The sequence below is a fragment of the Mus musculus genome, chromosome 19 (genome assembly GCF_000001635.26).
Source record: "Mus musculus strain C57BL/6J chromosome 19, GRCm38.p6 C57BL/6J".
Classification (NCBI taxonomy): Eukaryota; Metazoa; Chordata; class Mammalia; order Rodentia; family Muridae; genus Mus; species Mus musculus.
Genome location: NC_000085.6, coordinates 10,525,212 through 10,541,125, shown reverse-complemented (window position 1 = coordinate 10,541,125; position 15,914 = coordinate 10,525,212). Strand labels below are relative to the sequence as shown.

Here is a 15,914-nt window from a genome sequence, read left to right as displayed (position 1 = left end):
CTCTTCTGCCTTGATCAGTTTTCCCTTTTACTGGTATTTAAATGATATTATTATTGATAATGATAATAACAATGGCTTTCATTTATTAAGAACTTGAGGGCAGAACATTTCTATTACAAATCTTTTTCTGAGACAGGGTCTTACTTTGTAGTCCAGGCTGCCCTTCAACTCATGGCAATCTTCCTGAATTGGTCTCCCAAGTGCTAGATTAGAGGCATGAACCACCATACCCAGTTCACATACAATCCATTGGCCAAGAACAGGGCTTCGTTCCCACCTTTCTCAGTGGTGCCGGTCCCGTTCTCTATCCCGGTGTCTCTCATGTTCCCGGTTCCTCTCTTGGAAATAATCATCATGCCGGTCTTCGTTATGAAGCAAGTCTCGGTGCCTCCTGCTACTCTCCCGGGACCGGCTGGGTGACCTCTCCCTGGACCGATGTCTTTTCCTGTCAGAAACATCCTTCAGCCTCAACCCCAATGGCCTACAACACATTCTTTCCACATGAGGTTTTGTATCTCTCAATGCTTGCCTAAAATATTCTCTATCATAGGGGCACTGTCAGAAGATCATAGCTTCTTTTGGGGGGAAGTGACTGACGGATTTGTCAAGACCTTACTAATGTATTGAACAGAGTCTTTAGAATTTTCCAACTATTATGATTTCACCTTACAATAGGTCTGTAGGCAAGTACTAGGACTTTTCCTCGTAAGTTCTTGGAAAGTTGCTAACCTCCACACGTAAGATGGCCACACAGATGGTTAGCAACAGAACTGAGATTCAAACTTAAGCCCACTGGCTAAAATCCCCATGTGTCCACCTAGACCTAGCCTCCCCATGGTGCTCAAGACTGAACCTAGGGCCTCATGTGCTAGGCAAGAAGTCTGATCACTGAGCTATGTCCCCAGCCCTTGAGGACTATGTTCTTTTTTAGACTCTTTCTCCTAAATGAGGCCACTGCTTCTACTGAACACAGGTTCTAGACATTAACAAAATTAATGAAAATGTCTCATTTATCTTAAAGATATGACTGTAAGGGGCTGAAGAGATGGGTCATCAGTTAAAGGCACTGACTGCTCTTTTGAGAGGTCCCGAGTTCAATTTCCAGCAATCACATGGTGGCTCACAATCACCTGTAATGGGATCTGGTGCCCTCTTCTGGTGTGTCTGAAAATAGCGACAGTGTACTCATATACATAAAATAAATAAATAGTTCTAAAAAAAAAAAAAAGTGAATATGAGGCGCCCTCTTTAATCCAAATCCCTTATCAGATACCCTGGGTTTCCTTCTTTTCCCAACCAAACTTCAGGAGAGTGTTGCTCCAGGTCAATCAACTCACCTAGAAGAGCTCCCACTGGCACCCACACTGTATGACTTGGCCTCTATGCCATGAAGACAGTCCTTAAGAGAGGAGATGAGGACCCGGCAACGCTCATCATTGGCGACTCGGGACTGTTTGATAACTGCAATGGCTGTGAGTAGTGTCTCAATGGCGTCACTGTAATCCCCTGATAAGGTGGAGGGAAAGGCCAAGGATGAGCAGAGGCAGTAACCAAGCTGGACCAAAAGGAGAATGCAGGGGGAGATAAATTATCAATGACTAGCTGTTCTAAAGAGCCATAGTAAAATGGGCAAAGAAGACATAGCAGGTATAAAACTGAGTAACAGCTATAGTCTCGTTTGAAAGCTGACATATACTTGTGGCCCTATAATTAGTACATACTTGTCCAAGGGCTACTTGAAAATAAGGATTAAAATAAACTGTCCTGGAGCTTGAAAGATAGCTCAGCTGTTAAAAATCACTTGTTGCTTTTGTAAAGGACCTGGGTTTGATTTCCAGCACCTATATGGATCACAACCACTCATAACTCTAGTTTCAGGAAACCAAATGGGCCCCTTGAATCCCAAGAATGTATACGGTATATATACATATACACATATGCAAAACACACACATATGTCTAAAAAATAAACTATCCCTATATTTAAGCTAACAATTCTAAAAAATTTCTGGTCACAGAACTATGTATGTTTAACCATGTTTTAATAATGTTGCTTATTGTTTTATCTTTCCTAGGGCTTTTGCTAGACTACATAAGTTAAGAAACAATGGCTCCATAGATTACTAGTAGTTAAAACTCATGAGAAACCTGTAAGCAAAAAAAGTCACCTATTAAAAGTATTTAGCATAATGCAGTAGGTCTTAACAAATAACATAAGTTAATAAGATAGGTGTTCAAAATAGAGAAAGCAAAAAAATAAATACTGCTTTTTTTCTTTTTTTTCCTATGTGGTATTGGGTGTTGAACTTAAGAGCTTTGAGCATACTAGGTAACTGATCCATCACCAATCTATACATATCCAGCCTTGCAGTTCATTTTCCTAAAAAAACAACCAAAATTATATATATGTTGTGATATGTGTATTCATCCCCCAAACTGGAGGAATACCCACCATTCAGAAGGTAGTCTTGGTAGTCCTCACAGAAAATTTTCATTTTTTTTCTTAAACACAGTATTGAGTCTACAATTATTTTTTTCAAGGCAGGATCTCACCTGCTTCTGCCTCCTGAGAGCTGGGATTAAAGGCGTTTGAAAATATGTCTGAAATCTACATATTTCAAATTTATAATCATACATATATGTTAGCTCATACACCTCTATTATATTTATATACTATAATATATACTATAATACCTCTATTATATGTATATATAATATACACACTCTATTATATACAGCTTTCAATGACAGGGCAACACACTGAGAAATTTGCTGTTGCGTAGTTTCATCATTGTTAAAACACTACAGAGTGTACTTACATAAACTCAGGTTTTACTAGATGTTATACAACATACACAAACACACACACTGTATATACATACATACATACTCCCCTCCTATGGGGCCATTGTGGTATACAAACTGTCTAAAATATCATCTCTTTCTCATACCTATACTTGTACATTTAAAAAAAATCATCAGGCTGCCTTCAATAACTAGACCTTTCATTTCCCAAATGTGCACCTGACTCAACAAATCCACAGATGTCCGCTGAAAATCAAAACTGGGCGGCTTCCTTTATGCAAAGTAGGAAGAACAGAATGGACAGAGACTATGAAGGAAGCGTGGCGCTGTGAAGGACCAGGACACTGGCAATAGCAGCTCCATACAGGCAAGGAAGTTCTGTTTTAGAGGCACAGAGAATAAATATTATAGTTTCTACGACTGGAATAAGAAAAAGAGAGGGAGATAAAAAGATTTACTTATCTGCCATCTCAGGGTGATGGGACTGACATTGAAAAAGGAACAAAGATGATTTCCTCTGAACTCTTCTGTGTATTGTATAACAATGTACATGTATTATATAACTTAAGAGGTCAAGTTATGTTGTTCTGGTGAGGGAAAAACTGACAAGAACACATACTTTGTTTTTAAACTACTGTGTAGAATCAAATTAAAACCAAAGGTCAGAAATGATGGGAAACCGCTTAACAGTCAATTTGAACTTACTTCTTTGAGTACTAATAGTCTATATTACATTTAGATCCATGTGGGCAACTCCCGGGGAGAAAGTGAGTGACTTGGACCAGAACTCCAAACCTTTCTATTCTAGTATGCCAGGCCATTGCTCTACCCACGGAGTATCTGTCTATAAACTTCCTATTCTACAGTCTCTTCTTTTATGTCCAGGGCTCGCAGAATCCTAGTTGCTGATTCTACATATACTGCTGAGAGCAGGGCAAGTTAGCTGAAAGGGTAATATGCCTTATGATGACAAGAGACTTGCCTTCAGAGGACAGCCTATCCACAGGCTACCAGCTCTGCCCAGACTTCTTAGTGTAACAGAGCACCATCTAGTTGAGATACCACTTCTAAAACCCCAGGGCTTTTAATTCTACTTGGAGTTGGAGCTGCTGCATAAACATAAAGTCTAAAGATCACTTCTGAGATCAAGATCTCTCTGAGACAGCAATTATATTCTATAATAAATACAAACAGGAAATAGTATCTATTTCTCACAGTCAAGGCACTGAGTTGTTTTCTACAAAGTAGGTCTTGACATTTGACTGGAGTTAGTTACACACTGCTCTTGAAGTGCACATCTTCTGACCTCTAACAGAACTCTAACTCAGCTTTTCAAAGGTTTCCAGATGGAAATGACAAAGGGGAAAAACTTAAGACAAAGTCAGTAAAGTAAGAGTTTATTACCTGCACTAGCTCCAGACACTGCTTTGGAAATGGCACTGCTGGAAATTGCTCTGTTTCGCTTCATTATCTCTTCAAATTCAGCTTCACTCACTGTAGAAGGTGGAGGGCCTGAATCTCGGCTGCAGAGAGACAATTACACAGCTGACTGCTTGCAACCTTTATTATTTTCACCACATTCTATAGAAGTATTAACTTCTCTAGGTATGTCTTAAATGTTCATTCTTTTCTTCAAGGACAGGATTTATATCATATGTGTTCCTAATTTTGGTTTAACTCAACAGTAGTAATCATTGTAGCATTTGCAGCAGCCATTTATGGCACAGAGTTTAAACAAGCTGCTTAAAGGAAGCTATGAAGGATATGTTTTGGATCAAGTAATAAGATGAAAACAGAAAACACTAAATAAAAAACAATGACAAGAGTTGGGGGAAATAACTTAGCTTGTAAAGTGCTTGCCATGCAAGATTGAGGACCTGAGTTCAAATGTCCAGAACCCACATAAAAATAACAGTCATGGTAGAGGATGCTTATAATCCCAGTGCTGGAGACAAGTGGATCCCTGGGGCTTATCGGCTAGCTAGTTTAATCTACTTGGGTGAGCTTTAGGCCAGTGAAAGACTGTCTCAAGCAAGGTGGACAGCGTGTTTGACAGTGACACCAAAGTTGTCCTTTGGCTTCCACATGTAAGTGCAAAACAAACCTCTAGCAGACAATAATCTATGCCCCAGGACTCAACATCACAGTGAGAATATAGAGGAAAACTACCAGCACTCAGTGCTCATTCACGGAAAACAAATGTCTAAAACACTCTGTTTTTTGTTTGTTTCTCCTTCTTTTTTAAAAATTATTACTATTTTGCCTTGCAAATATGTCTGTGTGAGGGTGCCGGGTCCCCTGGAACTAGGAGTTACAGACAGTTGTGAGTTAACAACTGGGTGCTGGAAATTGAACCCCTGTCTTCTGGAAGAGCAGTCACTGCTCTTAACCACTGAGCCACCTCTTGCCCCTTTATTTTTTCAAGACAGGGTTTCTCTGTGTAGCTCTGGCTGTCCTGGAACTCACTCTGTAGACCAGGCTATCCTCAAACTCAAGAGATTTGCCCACTCTGCCTCTCCAGTACTGGAACTAAAAGTACAAACCACCACCACCTTCTGACAGAACACGGTCTACCTGGTGTGGTAGCACATGCCAGAACTTTAATACCAATTATTCAGGAAGCAGAGGCAGGTAGATTGCTGAGTTTGAGGGTGGCTGGTCTACATAGTGAGACCTTGTCACAAACAAACAAACAAACAAACAAACACACACACACACACACACACACACACACACACACACAAACAAACGTGTACTCTACTATCTTGGCTCAATCAAAGCTGCAGGGAAATACAGTTTTTACCTGCCATGGTGGTTATAGGGTGTAGAGGCCTTCATGTAAGTATCTGGTGGAGGCCCCACTGTAGCATTTGGTGGGGGGAAGAAGGCTGGGTTGAGGTGAAGGGCTGGTGGGATGGCCCCCGGGGGAGGTACAGCCAGATGAGGAGGTAATCGAGGAGGAGGGGGCATGAGATGCTGGTAGTGGATACCAGGAGGAGGAGGAGGGACACCAAAGCTTGAGGAGAGAGGTGGTGGGGGTGGAATTGGGGGTGGGGGCAGACCCATTAGGGGAAGGGCTGAAGGAGGACGGTTAAAGTAGGGCAACACGCTGGGGGGCTTATCCACACGAGCAGATGAGGGTACAAGATTCTCAGAGGGGGTTGCCCGTCCATCAGCAGAATCACTAGAGTCTCGGGAGTGGGCCCGTGGAGGTATTCCTATAAAGCAAACAGAGCTAATGTTACTGCCCAGGCAAGCTCTGGATATAGCAATAGGACCAGCTCATCTCTCAGCAAGTCTGGTACCACATAAAAGAATACAGGTGAAGCAACTAAGAGAGAAGAAACTAATCATCTGGGGCCTTTCCATTGGTCTCAGAAGAAAGATCAGAAGTATTTTGGTTAAGACAACTCCAAAAAGTAAACAGAACTCTTAAGTCTTGTATGTCAATGGATGCTCTCATCTAGGATCCTCAGTGCTTACAACATATTTAACTCTTAAACTTGTTTCCTATTTTCAAATAAATACACATTCTTCACTTTATTCTTTTCAGTGAAGAAAAGTAACATGCACAAAGAAAGCTGAGAAGAGGTACACTACTCTCAATGTAGCTGTAAAGAGATGTATCTTGGGGAAACCAGGAGAGGGCTGAATACAAATACTATTAAACAGAAGGGATGGGAAAATGTTGAGTTGTCAAGGAAGCTAAGTGTGTGCCTTTTAGCCCAGGGCAATTATAGAACATACCTCATCCATCTAGGCTGTCAACACAAGGGCAGTTGTTTCCATTAAAGAGGTTCTATTTCCTCAGGAAGGACATACCCCATCAACACAAGGAACTACTGTTTTAGAGCTAGGTACAAAGTAGTGACAGCAGGTATGTGATGAAATACTTCTGCTACCACCCATTCTCTGGTAGTGAAAGAAAATGAGGCTGATTGTTTCAGGCAGGCCCTTGCAGGGTAGCTGTACCTTGTGAAGTCAGGATAAGCCAAAATTGGTCCTCAGGGTTAGAAATCTGATTTTAGTAATTCATCAGGGAATAAGCAGACCCTCAGAGACTGAATTATGCCATCCAACTCGATACACAAACCAAAATACTAATTTATTAGTTGATAATGACAAGTATTTACTGCCAAGCAAACTAGAATACCTGTCAGCTGATCAGTGCACCCTCTTCTCAGGAGGAGAGCCTTAGTAGGAGACTAAGGTAGTAAGAGATTGATGAACATACTGAGATTAAAGGGAGTCAGATGAACTGAAGGGAACAAGATATCAGAATGCCGCATTTTAAAGAAAAACTAATGTGACATACTTGCCAGGCCAACTAAGTATTCAATAACTAGAAGTATTTTCTTTTCTCTAGGACAACAATGGAGAAACAACACAACTTTTATTACCTAATACTTCTTATGGTTGATTTTTACAAAGTACACCAAATATATACTCATGATAGGATCACAGCTGCCTTTGTATACCTTAATTACACTTTAGGGTGTCTGCTTTTTGAGATCCACAACTTAAAAAGCAAGCCCATTCATGGTGTGTCCATTTATGGAAGAATACAGAATTGACCAGTGATAGGAACTTTAATCGTTTCTTAGTTCAGATGGGAAAGAGGTCCCAAGAAGTGAACTGAATTGTTCAAAAGGCCAAAAGGAAAAGAGTCAAGGGCAGAACGGACAACCTGAACCTGACTCCCAGCACTGTCCTCTTTACACACATCTCATTCTTAGGCCCACCCACTAATTGTGCCACCAAACCATAACCAACAGCAAGCACCCTTGCCCCAAATCCTCCACATCACAGCAGCAAGCCCACAACTTCCCCCCTTCATACAGATGGTCTCCACGTACCCCCTCTTGGGACTCGGACGCACTCACGTTTCCGAGCCTGAGCCTCAAACTGTGACAAGTTCTGCCGGGTGGCCGGCCTCACATCTACTTTTTCTCCATTAAGAACTTTTCCTGGTAAGAGTTCCAGCAGTTTGTGGACAGAATTTTCAGAGGCTACCACCACCTCAGCATATCTTAAGGAACAAAGTAAAAGAATAATAAAATATTTAGACCCTGGACAAAGAAAGGAAAAGGCATCTTGCTAAATTCTTTAAACATCCCTCCACCCCCACACCCCACTCCCTATCAGCAACAACAAGATGCCACCCTATAGATTTCCTGTTTTTTCCTTACTTTTTGGAATTTAAAATTAACATTCTTTCCCTTCAACAGATGGATGTTCAATTTCATTCCAGCTAGGTCCCAAATCTTTGGCAGTTTGTCAAAACCAAGGTAGTAAGCTAGGCCAGGGTGGAATGGGGTTAGAATGCAAGTTCAAACATAATAGATTTGTCACCCTAATAGTTACAAACTCAAAGGGGCTCCCCAGTTCTAGATCTCACCCTTTAGACTGGCCATTTGCACGATTCTCTGCAAATTTCAACTCCACCACATCATAGACTCCTATAGAGCGGATAACCTGGATCAGCTGCTGGTCTGTGGTCCACTGGGGCCGGCAAGATGGAAAAGGGAGAAATGTCAAGAGCTACATGCCTGTTACCCACCCACCCAGACATTCCAAGTCCTGTTCTCAAATCTAGGACTCCAGCCACAACCATGACCACCCACAGGAAACCCCAAAACCCAGCAATATTTCAATCAGTGCAGGCTTTTCTTATTGTCCTACACATTAAACACATCTAATCCCACAACCCCTATGTTTGGGGATTAAGACTAAAATTTATTTTAATTTTGACTGACATGTGAGCTGGTTGTTCATCATTTCAAACAGATTGCTAACAACTTTAATTACAGATCTGACAGGCTAGAGTTGACCATGCCAGGAATATTCCCATCAGCATATACATTTCCTGATTTGGCACCCTCCCCCCACCAGCCCCAAAACATCTCACACTGTTAACTTTTACAGAATTGTCAGCACATATCCCAAATACACTACAGCTATCAAGGTCTTTGATCCCCATCACCCACCATTATCACAGGACCATCTAATGACCACCAAGAGTTCAAGGTGTTCACTCTGATATCTCGTCCCATAGATGACCCTGCTAGACATAAAGCCCCAGGGTCAGGGGCAGTAATAAGATGGCAGAAAAGGCAACTACCCACTTAATCAATGCTTTCTTCGGCACCAGTACGTCCTCAGGATAGTTCTCTTTCAGAGATCAATCCAACCTGATCCCAGGAAAAAGAAATCCAACCCCATCAGAGCACAAAACAGTGCAACAGTGGTTTCTGAAAATGCCATCACCTCCCAGTGCTCTCCCTCCAGCCCACCCTTGAGATTTTTGGTTATCCTTGCTTACCCAGGAGAAGCTGCCTACATAGACAGCTGCTCGCCGACTCCGCAGGCCACTGTATGTATACAGAATTGCAGGGGTCTTGTTGTTTGGTTTGGGAGCTGGCTCCTGGCGAACAGGAGGGGGTGGTTCCGTGCTACTGCTTCTGTCATCTGAGGGCTGTGAGGCAGCCGTCAACACATCATCATATAGGTCAATCTGATCTGTATTGTTGAACTCCGAGTCCTAAAAGATGAGGGATTGATAATGGAGTCTTCAAACTTTCCAGTTTGTTTCTTCTGTTCCATTCTACCTGATTTAGAACCTATAGTTAAATGCTTTGTAAAGCAATGTACAAGACCTCCCTGTCTCACTCTAGGAAAAAGGATATGGAAGACTTCAGATTTGAAACTCTTAGCATTACTTATGAAATTTTCAAGATTGTATTTGTAATGGGCAAGTTTAAGTTTAGCCTCCTGTGAGGATCAAAGAAATAGTAAATAAGCAAACAAACCAATATAAATAATGAGATACATCTCATGATATATGAGATCAGTGATGTTAGCTCAAAGATCACATCTTAGATATATTAATAAAAATGTATTTTAGGGCTGGTGAGATGGCTCAGTGGGTAAGAGCACCCGACTGCTCTTCCGAAGGTCAGGAGTTCAAATCCCAGCAACCACATGGTGGCTCACAACCATCCGATCACGAGATCTGACTCCCTCTTCTGGAGTGTCTGAAGACAGCTACAGTGTACTTACATATAATAAATAAATAAATAAATAAATCTTTAAAAAATGTATTTTAATATCAAGTAATATATTATTATTACATTTAATAAAAGTACATTTATCTAGAAATATAAAGCAGAGGAAAGAATGCAAAAGTGAGTAGGCAACAAAATGAAACAAACAAACAAGCCAAAAACTGGGAGTTATCCTTTGGTTTCTACAAATGATCTGGGGAAACTTCTATGCTCACAGAATACAACCTCAGTTTTCTAATAGCCACCCAAGAAACATAAAAAGGCAGGAGTAGAGGACTGGGGTTATAGCTCAGTTGTAGTAGAGTGCTTGCCTGGCACACACGAAGCTCCAGGTTCAAGCTCCAGCATTTATGTGTCAGGTACCGTGATTTGCCCTTGTAGTCTGAGATACCAAAAGGACTTAAGACTGGGCATAGGGCACATGTGCCTGTAATCCCAGCATTTGGGAGGTAGAGGAAGGAGATAAGTAGCTAACAGCTTCATACTGAGTTTGAGACCAGCATGGGTTGTACCAGACTATCTTACAAAATGCAAAACAAACAACAAAAAGCCAGTGAGATGACTAAGTGGATAAATACACTTGCTATCAAGCCTGGTGACCTGAGTTCAAGTAACAGGACTCACATGGTGGAAGGTAAGTTTTGTCCTCTGACCTCAACACATATGCCATATATAAGACAAATGGAAAAATAAAAATAAACCACCAAAACCCTGAACAAACACCCACCTCCCAAAAGACTTGATGACTCTATCCTGTCTAATACTCTAATCCTCAGAAGCCATTCTTAGCTCTCCATATCTGTCAATTTCCCATCCAAACTTAACCTGCTGAAAACATCCTTTAAAATTTTCTTTAAGATGGGGGCAGGAGAGATAGCTCAGTGGTTAAGGACACTGGCTACTCTTCCAGAGGACCTGGGTTTGATTGCAGGCACCACTGGCAGCTTACAAGTAACTGTAACTCCAGTCCCAGGTGATCTGATGCCCTCTTCTGGCCTCTGAAGGCAATGCACATACACGATGTATAGACATACAAACAAACAAAACACCCATAACACATAAAATTAAAAATACAGGGGTAGGTAGAGATTTTGCCTAGCAAAAGTCAAGCCCTAGATTTTGCTTTTAGCAAAGCCAAAATAATCACTGCCATTATCTAGAGGTGTTTTTTTTAAGTATGTGAAAGGAATACATGAAGATTCTGCATGCAAATACCTATTCAAAAGGGTATTGTCTAGTATATAAACATGCTAGGCAAAGTCTCTCAGTCTCTCTCTCTCTCTCTTTTTTTTTTTTTTTTTGGTTTGAGACAGGGTTTCTCTGTATAGCCCTGGCTGTCCTGGAACTCACTCTGTAGACCAGGCTGGCCTTGAACTCAGAAATCTGCCTACCTCTGCTGCCTCCTGAGTGCTGGGATTAAAGACATGCGCCACCACCGCCTGCTGGCAAGGTCTCTCTTTACCACTGAGTCAAACTTTTGATTTTTTTAAATTTTGAGATAGGGTCTGGCTAAGTTTGCAAGTTATCAAAACTGGTCTTGAACTTGTGATAACTTTTGCCTCAGTTTCCCTAGTAGCTGGGGTACAAAATTGTACCATCAGGCCCATTAACATATTTTTCTTTTTAAATAGACTTAAGCACCTGAAGATTTTGTTTCAGAGGAAGAGCCAGAGACCAATCTCCTAAGGATATTAAGGACAACTAGACTTTATATCTCTCACCAAGGCTTTTTAAAGGGGAAAAAAACAAAAGATTTTCAAATGAAACTTAAAGGTAATAAGGAAATGATAGTATTTTATATACTCAAAGTTGGCAAACTAAGATTCCTTTTATGTAGTATCTGCGATTCAAAGATGTATCTAAGTTTTATAAGGCAAAAGTCATCACTGAGATCTGGCTAGCTAAAAAAAAAAAAAATAAAATAAAAAGGTCAGTGAACCAGTATGAAGACTTCAACTTGGGGAGCAAACACATCAGTGGGAACCTTTTCATACTGTTAGCTTAAAGGCAATCAACGGGCTCTCTGAAAAACTGAAAGAACAAAAAAGGATCAATCCTATAGGACCTTGTTTGTGTAGATTACCACTTCAGAAAGAAAACCCAATGAGTTCCAAGTTTCAATGGTCTATTCAAGCCATGGAACCTAAAAAAGCTAGCAGTAGCTGTATATGGTGGCATATGGCTTCAATGCCAGTACTTAGGAGGCAAAGGCAGGTAGATCTGAGTTTGAGGCCAGCCTACTCTACAGTGAGTTCCAAGATAACCAGGGCTAGAGAGAAAGAAACCTTGTCTTAGCCAACTGGACTGTAAAAAAGATTAAATAAAACAACAACAACAACAACAACAAACCCAAAAACCCTAAACAAACAAAAACGGACCTATCCCACAAACAAAGCAAAAATCAAATACACACCCATATTTTATAGGTGGCAATGCTAAAATTTTTGTTAAGTTTAAATTGAAAATATGTATTCAATATTGAATTAAATATTTCAGTAAGAATTTTGTTGTCAAGGATACATACAAAAAGCTACTATGTTATATCATGAAACTTCCTAGTAGCAAGTTTGATTTTGCCCTCCAGTATGTTCAATTTTCCTACCTTATAGCTCCTTCTCAGTATCTGACCCAATGAAGTAACTAACTTGGATATAGTTTTCTCAGTAGAACCATCTTGATTGTTGATTACTTTTTTTTTAAAGATTTATTTATTATATGTAAATACACTGTAGCTGTCTTCAGACACTCCAGAAGAGCGAGTCAGATCTCGTTACGGATGGTTGTGAGCCACCATGTGGTTGCTGGGATTTGAACTCTGGACCTTCAGAAGAGCAGTCGGGTGCTCTAACCCACTGAGCCATCTCACCAGCTCTTGATTACCTTTTCTTTGATTTTTAGAAGGCCACATCAACTCTGGGCCTCATGCATCTCCACAGTTCTCAGTATCTCTCCCCCCACCCCCCAACCTTTGCCCACTATTCTGCACTGTTACAGTACATTGTTGTTGTGTGTGTTTCTGACAGTTTGACATTGTAGCCAAGCTGGCCTCCAATTTGTAGCAATCCTGGCCCAGTCTCCAAAAGCACTGGGATTCCGGATGCATGTCATCATACCTAGCTACTATCACTTTTACTTCTAACCACTCCAAATGGCACCTACTGTCCAGCACAGGGACTCAGTCTCTCCCAACACCTCACTAGCTCTGGCAGTAGTAATCCTAGAGGAGTTCAAATCCTTCCTGATAGAGAAGCAGGCATACTTATAAAGCCTATCTTAGCATGAGAAGGAACAGACAGAGAACTCAGGAGAGCAGCAGTTCTCAGTCCCCCTTGCCTAACTGAGCAGCACGAATCTGTAACAGCAATGAAGTTACCCTGCACAAGGTTTTTGCAGTACATGCTGCCAGAGTTCAGAAGCAAACAGAACAGGGCTCCACATAGTAAATGTGCTCATTTTCCTTAGGGACCACAGTGCTCTTGAGGGAGTTGTATGCTGGGCTACCTTGGGACAAATCAGTAACTGTCTTCTAAGACATTCAAAAACCCAATTCATACAGGCTGACTTCCATCTAAGCCAACTTTTAACAACTCTACCCAGACTTTTTAAACAATTTAGCAACTTCCAGATTGCACTAAAACCAGCTTTGCCAAAAATGAACTTATGGGGATGAGGTCTCCTTTCTCAACTTTTAGAACGTAAAACATTCAAAGTTGATACTTGCTTCAGTTTTCCCCATATCAACATTGCCTGCTTGGTATAAATGTCCACATACTAATTTTGGCTTTAGATCAGAAAGTCCTTTTTTAAAAAAGTTAATTAATAAACAAATTACTGAGGGTAATAATGTGTACCTTGACAAAGCCGTGTCCACTGGACAAGAACTGTGTCTTGTCTATGACCCCTAAGTTATAAACCATTTATTCCTTTTTTGTTTTTAGATCAAATATGGCCCGTGGTCAACAACTGTCTATTCTCTGAAGTGAATTAGTTACAGTACTAGTCAATGACATAGATTCAGAATTGGGGCTATCTTTCAGTAATACAGAACTAAGAGAGTCTTGTTAAACAAAAAGCCATAAACTTCAAACGACAAAAGTATGACTCAAATAAACACATAAAACTCAGGAAAGCAAGACTGCAGAGAGGGCTCAGTAGCTAAGAACACTTTGTCCAGAGGACCTGAGTCTGGTTACTAGAATCTATATCAGGTGGTTCACAACCACCTGTAACACCAGCTCCATTGGACCCATACCACTAGGCTCTTTGGGCACCTACAAACCAGGCACACACACAAAATTTAAAATACAATAATGGGACATATGAGCCTCTTTTGTTGCCTGTCAAAGTCAGGCTACCACCTAGGCATTCTAGCCCATTCTTTCCAGGTCCTTCTGTGTACCCACTGGAACACACCAATGACAAGAACCAGCTAGCTCAACAATAACAGTACTAAAAAGAACCCAGGTAAGATAAAAATTTTAAATAGAAACTTTCTGTTGAGTTTTGACCTCAAGATTGAAGAACTCAACCTCACAGATTACTATCTTACGGGATACTTAAATGTTAAAACACACATTCAAACTAGGATGACTGAGTCCTTGACTTGCCTTTAAACTAGTTTATTCAATGGTTTTTACCTTTCTTCCTTCCATCCATACGAATGGATGCCCAGAGACTTCTCAAAAAGGACAGTCAAGCTATTTAAAAAGACTGAAACACTTGGAGTGGCACTGGAATTCCACCTTTAAAGCAGTTGGTATACTGTGGCTTTTAAAGTAATTTCATGGTACACCATTGGGAGGGGACCAAGCAGGGGGAGGGACCAACATGCTCGAGCCACAAGTTGAGAGAACAGCAAAGTAACAAGCATCGAAATTATCTCCGCAGTACTACAACAAATGTAATTTTCATTTTTAATTATGGTTAGTCATTCAACTTTGAAATGACTTGGGGAAAGAATTCCACAGGCTGATTCACCATACTATTACACTTGGGTTTTTATTTGCTCTTAAAGCAAGCCCTTTAAAATTGAAGCCTGGAGGTTCAAATTAACCTAAAGAGGAATGGTCAGTCGTCTTCAAAGCCACCGCTAGGGGGAAACGCTTCGATATTACAGGGAATTATTTTGAGCTGAGAGAGAAACCACTGCCAGTAGATTGATGGAAGAAACCCCAAAACTGCTGCTAATTCCTCTCACCTGATTGAACTCTTCATCAGCGTATATATCAATCAAATCCACTCCTTCTGACATGGCTCCGGAAATACGCTCTCGAGCCCGGAGAACCGACAAAGTAAGAAAGATGCCACTACGGTATTCAGAAAAGGGTAAAAAATTTTAAGGCACAAGGGTCCCAGGCTGGGAGGAGGGCAAGGGTCAACAAGCTCTAGTCTCCCAAGACGCAGCATCCCGGCGGCCGGGAGCCTGGCCCCACCCGCTCTGCCCCGCCCCCAGCCTCGCGCCGCCCCCAGCTCTCCCAGGCCGCTCGGGCTCGCGGAGCTCGCTGCCCATCACCCGCGGGCCCGACCCGAGGTGCTCCGAGTCGGCGCCCGTAGTTGCCTATGGCGCCACCGCCAAGTCCGGGCCTCGACTCCTGAGAGGGCCCTCAGGCCGCGCTGTGAACCACCGCGGCGAACGCCGCAAGCTCAGCCCGTCGCACCTGCTAGGCCCAGGGGGCGTCCCAAGCCGGAGCCCCCGCGGGCCCGGAAGCTCCCGCCGCCTCCACACCAACGGGGCCCTGTCCTCGCCCTAGGCTAGGCCTGCCCTGCTCCCTCCCACAGCTCCAGGACCTCAGCCCCTCCCTCAGAGGCCCGCGCTTCCCTCCACCCGCTGTCTTCCGCCGCCGCCACCCCAACCGACCCCCTCCCTTCCGCGGCGCCGGCCCCCGCCCTCCTTCCGGCCCCGCCGGCCCCGGGCCGCGCGCCCCCGTTACCGGGAATATGGCGGCGGCCGCGGAGAGTCCCGACTAGGCCCGAAGCGCGCGAACCGCTCTCCGCCCCAGGTCCCGCCCCCCCCCCACCGGCGGCGTCACACGCACCGCTACTTCCG

At 42.4% G+C, this 15,914-nt stretch overlaps 2 protein-coding genes across 12 annotated transcripts in view; one reads left to right on the top strand and one right to left on the bottom strand.

Moving 5' to 3' along the window:
• Tmem216 (transmembrane protein 216) overlaps positions 1-1,800 on the top strand; it is a 16,972-nt gene extending 15,172 nt beyond the window's left edge. Inside the window, exon 7 of the transcript XR_386505.4 lies at positions 1,308-1,800. The gene's annotated coding sequence lies outside the window, so the exon portion shown is untranslated. The remainder of the gene's footprint in view (positions 1-1,307) is intronic.
• The window catches only part of Cpsf7 (cleavage and polyadenylation specific factor 7), a 22,513-nt gene extending 6,610 nt beyond the window's left edge, over positions 1-15,903 (bottom strand). Inside the window, exons 1-10 of one of the 11 annotated variants that reach the window (XM_006527117.3) lie at positions 15,799-15,903; positions 15,066-15,174; positions 9,127-9,345; positions 8,792-8,868; positions 8,203-8,306; positions 7,661-7,833; positions 5,608-6,022; positions 4,209-4,327; positions 1,338-1,506; positions 278-445 (exon numbers count right to left, since the gene is read on the bottom strand). In XM_006527117.3, the coding sequence (XP_006527180.1) occupies positions 283-445; positions 1,338-1,506; positions 4,209-4,327; positions 5,608-6,022; positions 7,661-7,833; positions 8,203-8,306; positions 8,792-8,857 (1,209 nt within the window). In that variant the 5' untranslated portion in view covers positions 8,858-8,868; positions 9,127-9,345; positions 15,066-15,174; positions 15,799-15,903 and the 3' untranslated portion in view covers positions 278-282. Of the gene's footprint in view, positions 1-277; positions 446-1,337; positions 1,507-4,208; positions 4,328-5,607; positions 6,023-7,660; positions 7,834-8,202; positions 8,307-8,791; positions 8,996-9,126; positions 9,346-15,065; positions 15,175-15,525; positions 15,633-15,798 lie in introns of those variants that run through there. The other 10 variants (XM_030250956.1, NM_001362450.1, XM_030250955.1 and 7 more) reach the window with 10 other exon arrangements.
• Positions 15,904-15,914: the final 11 nt, after the last annotated feature.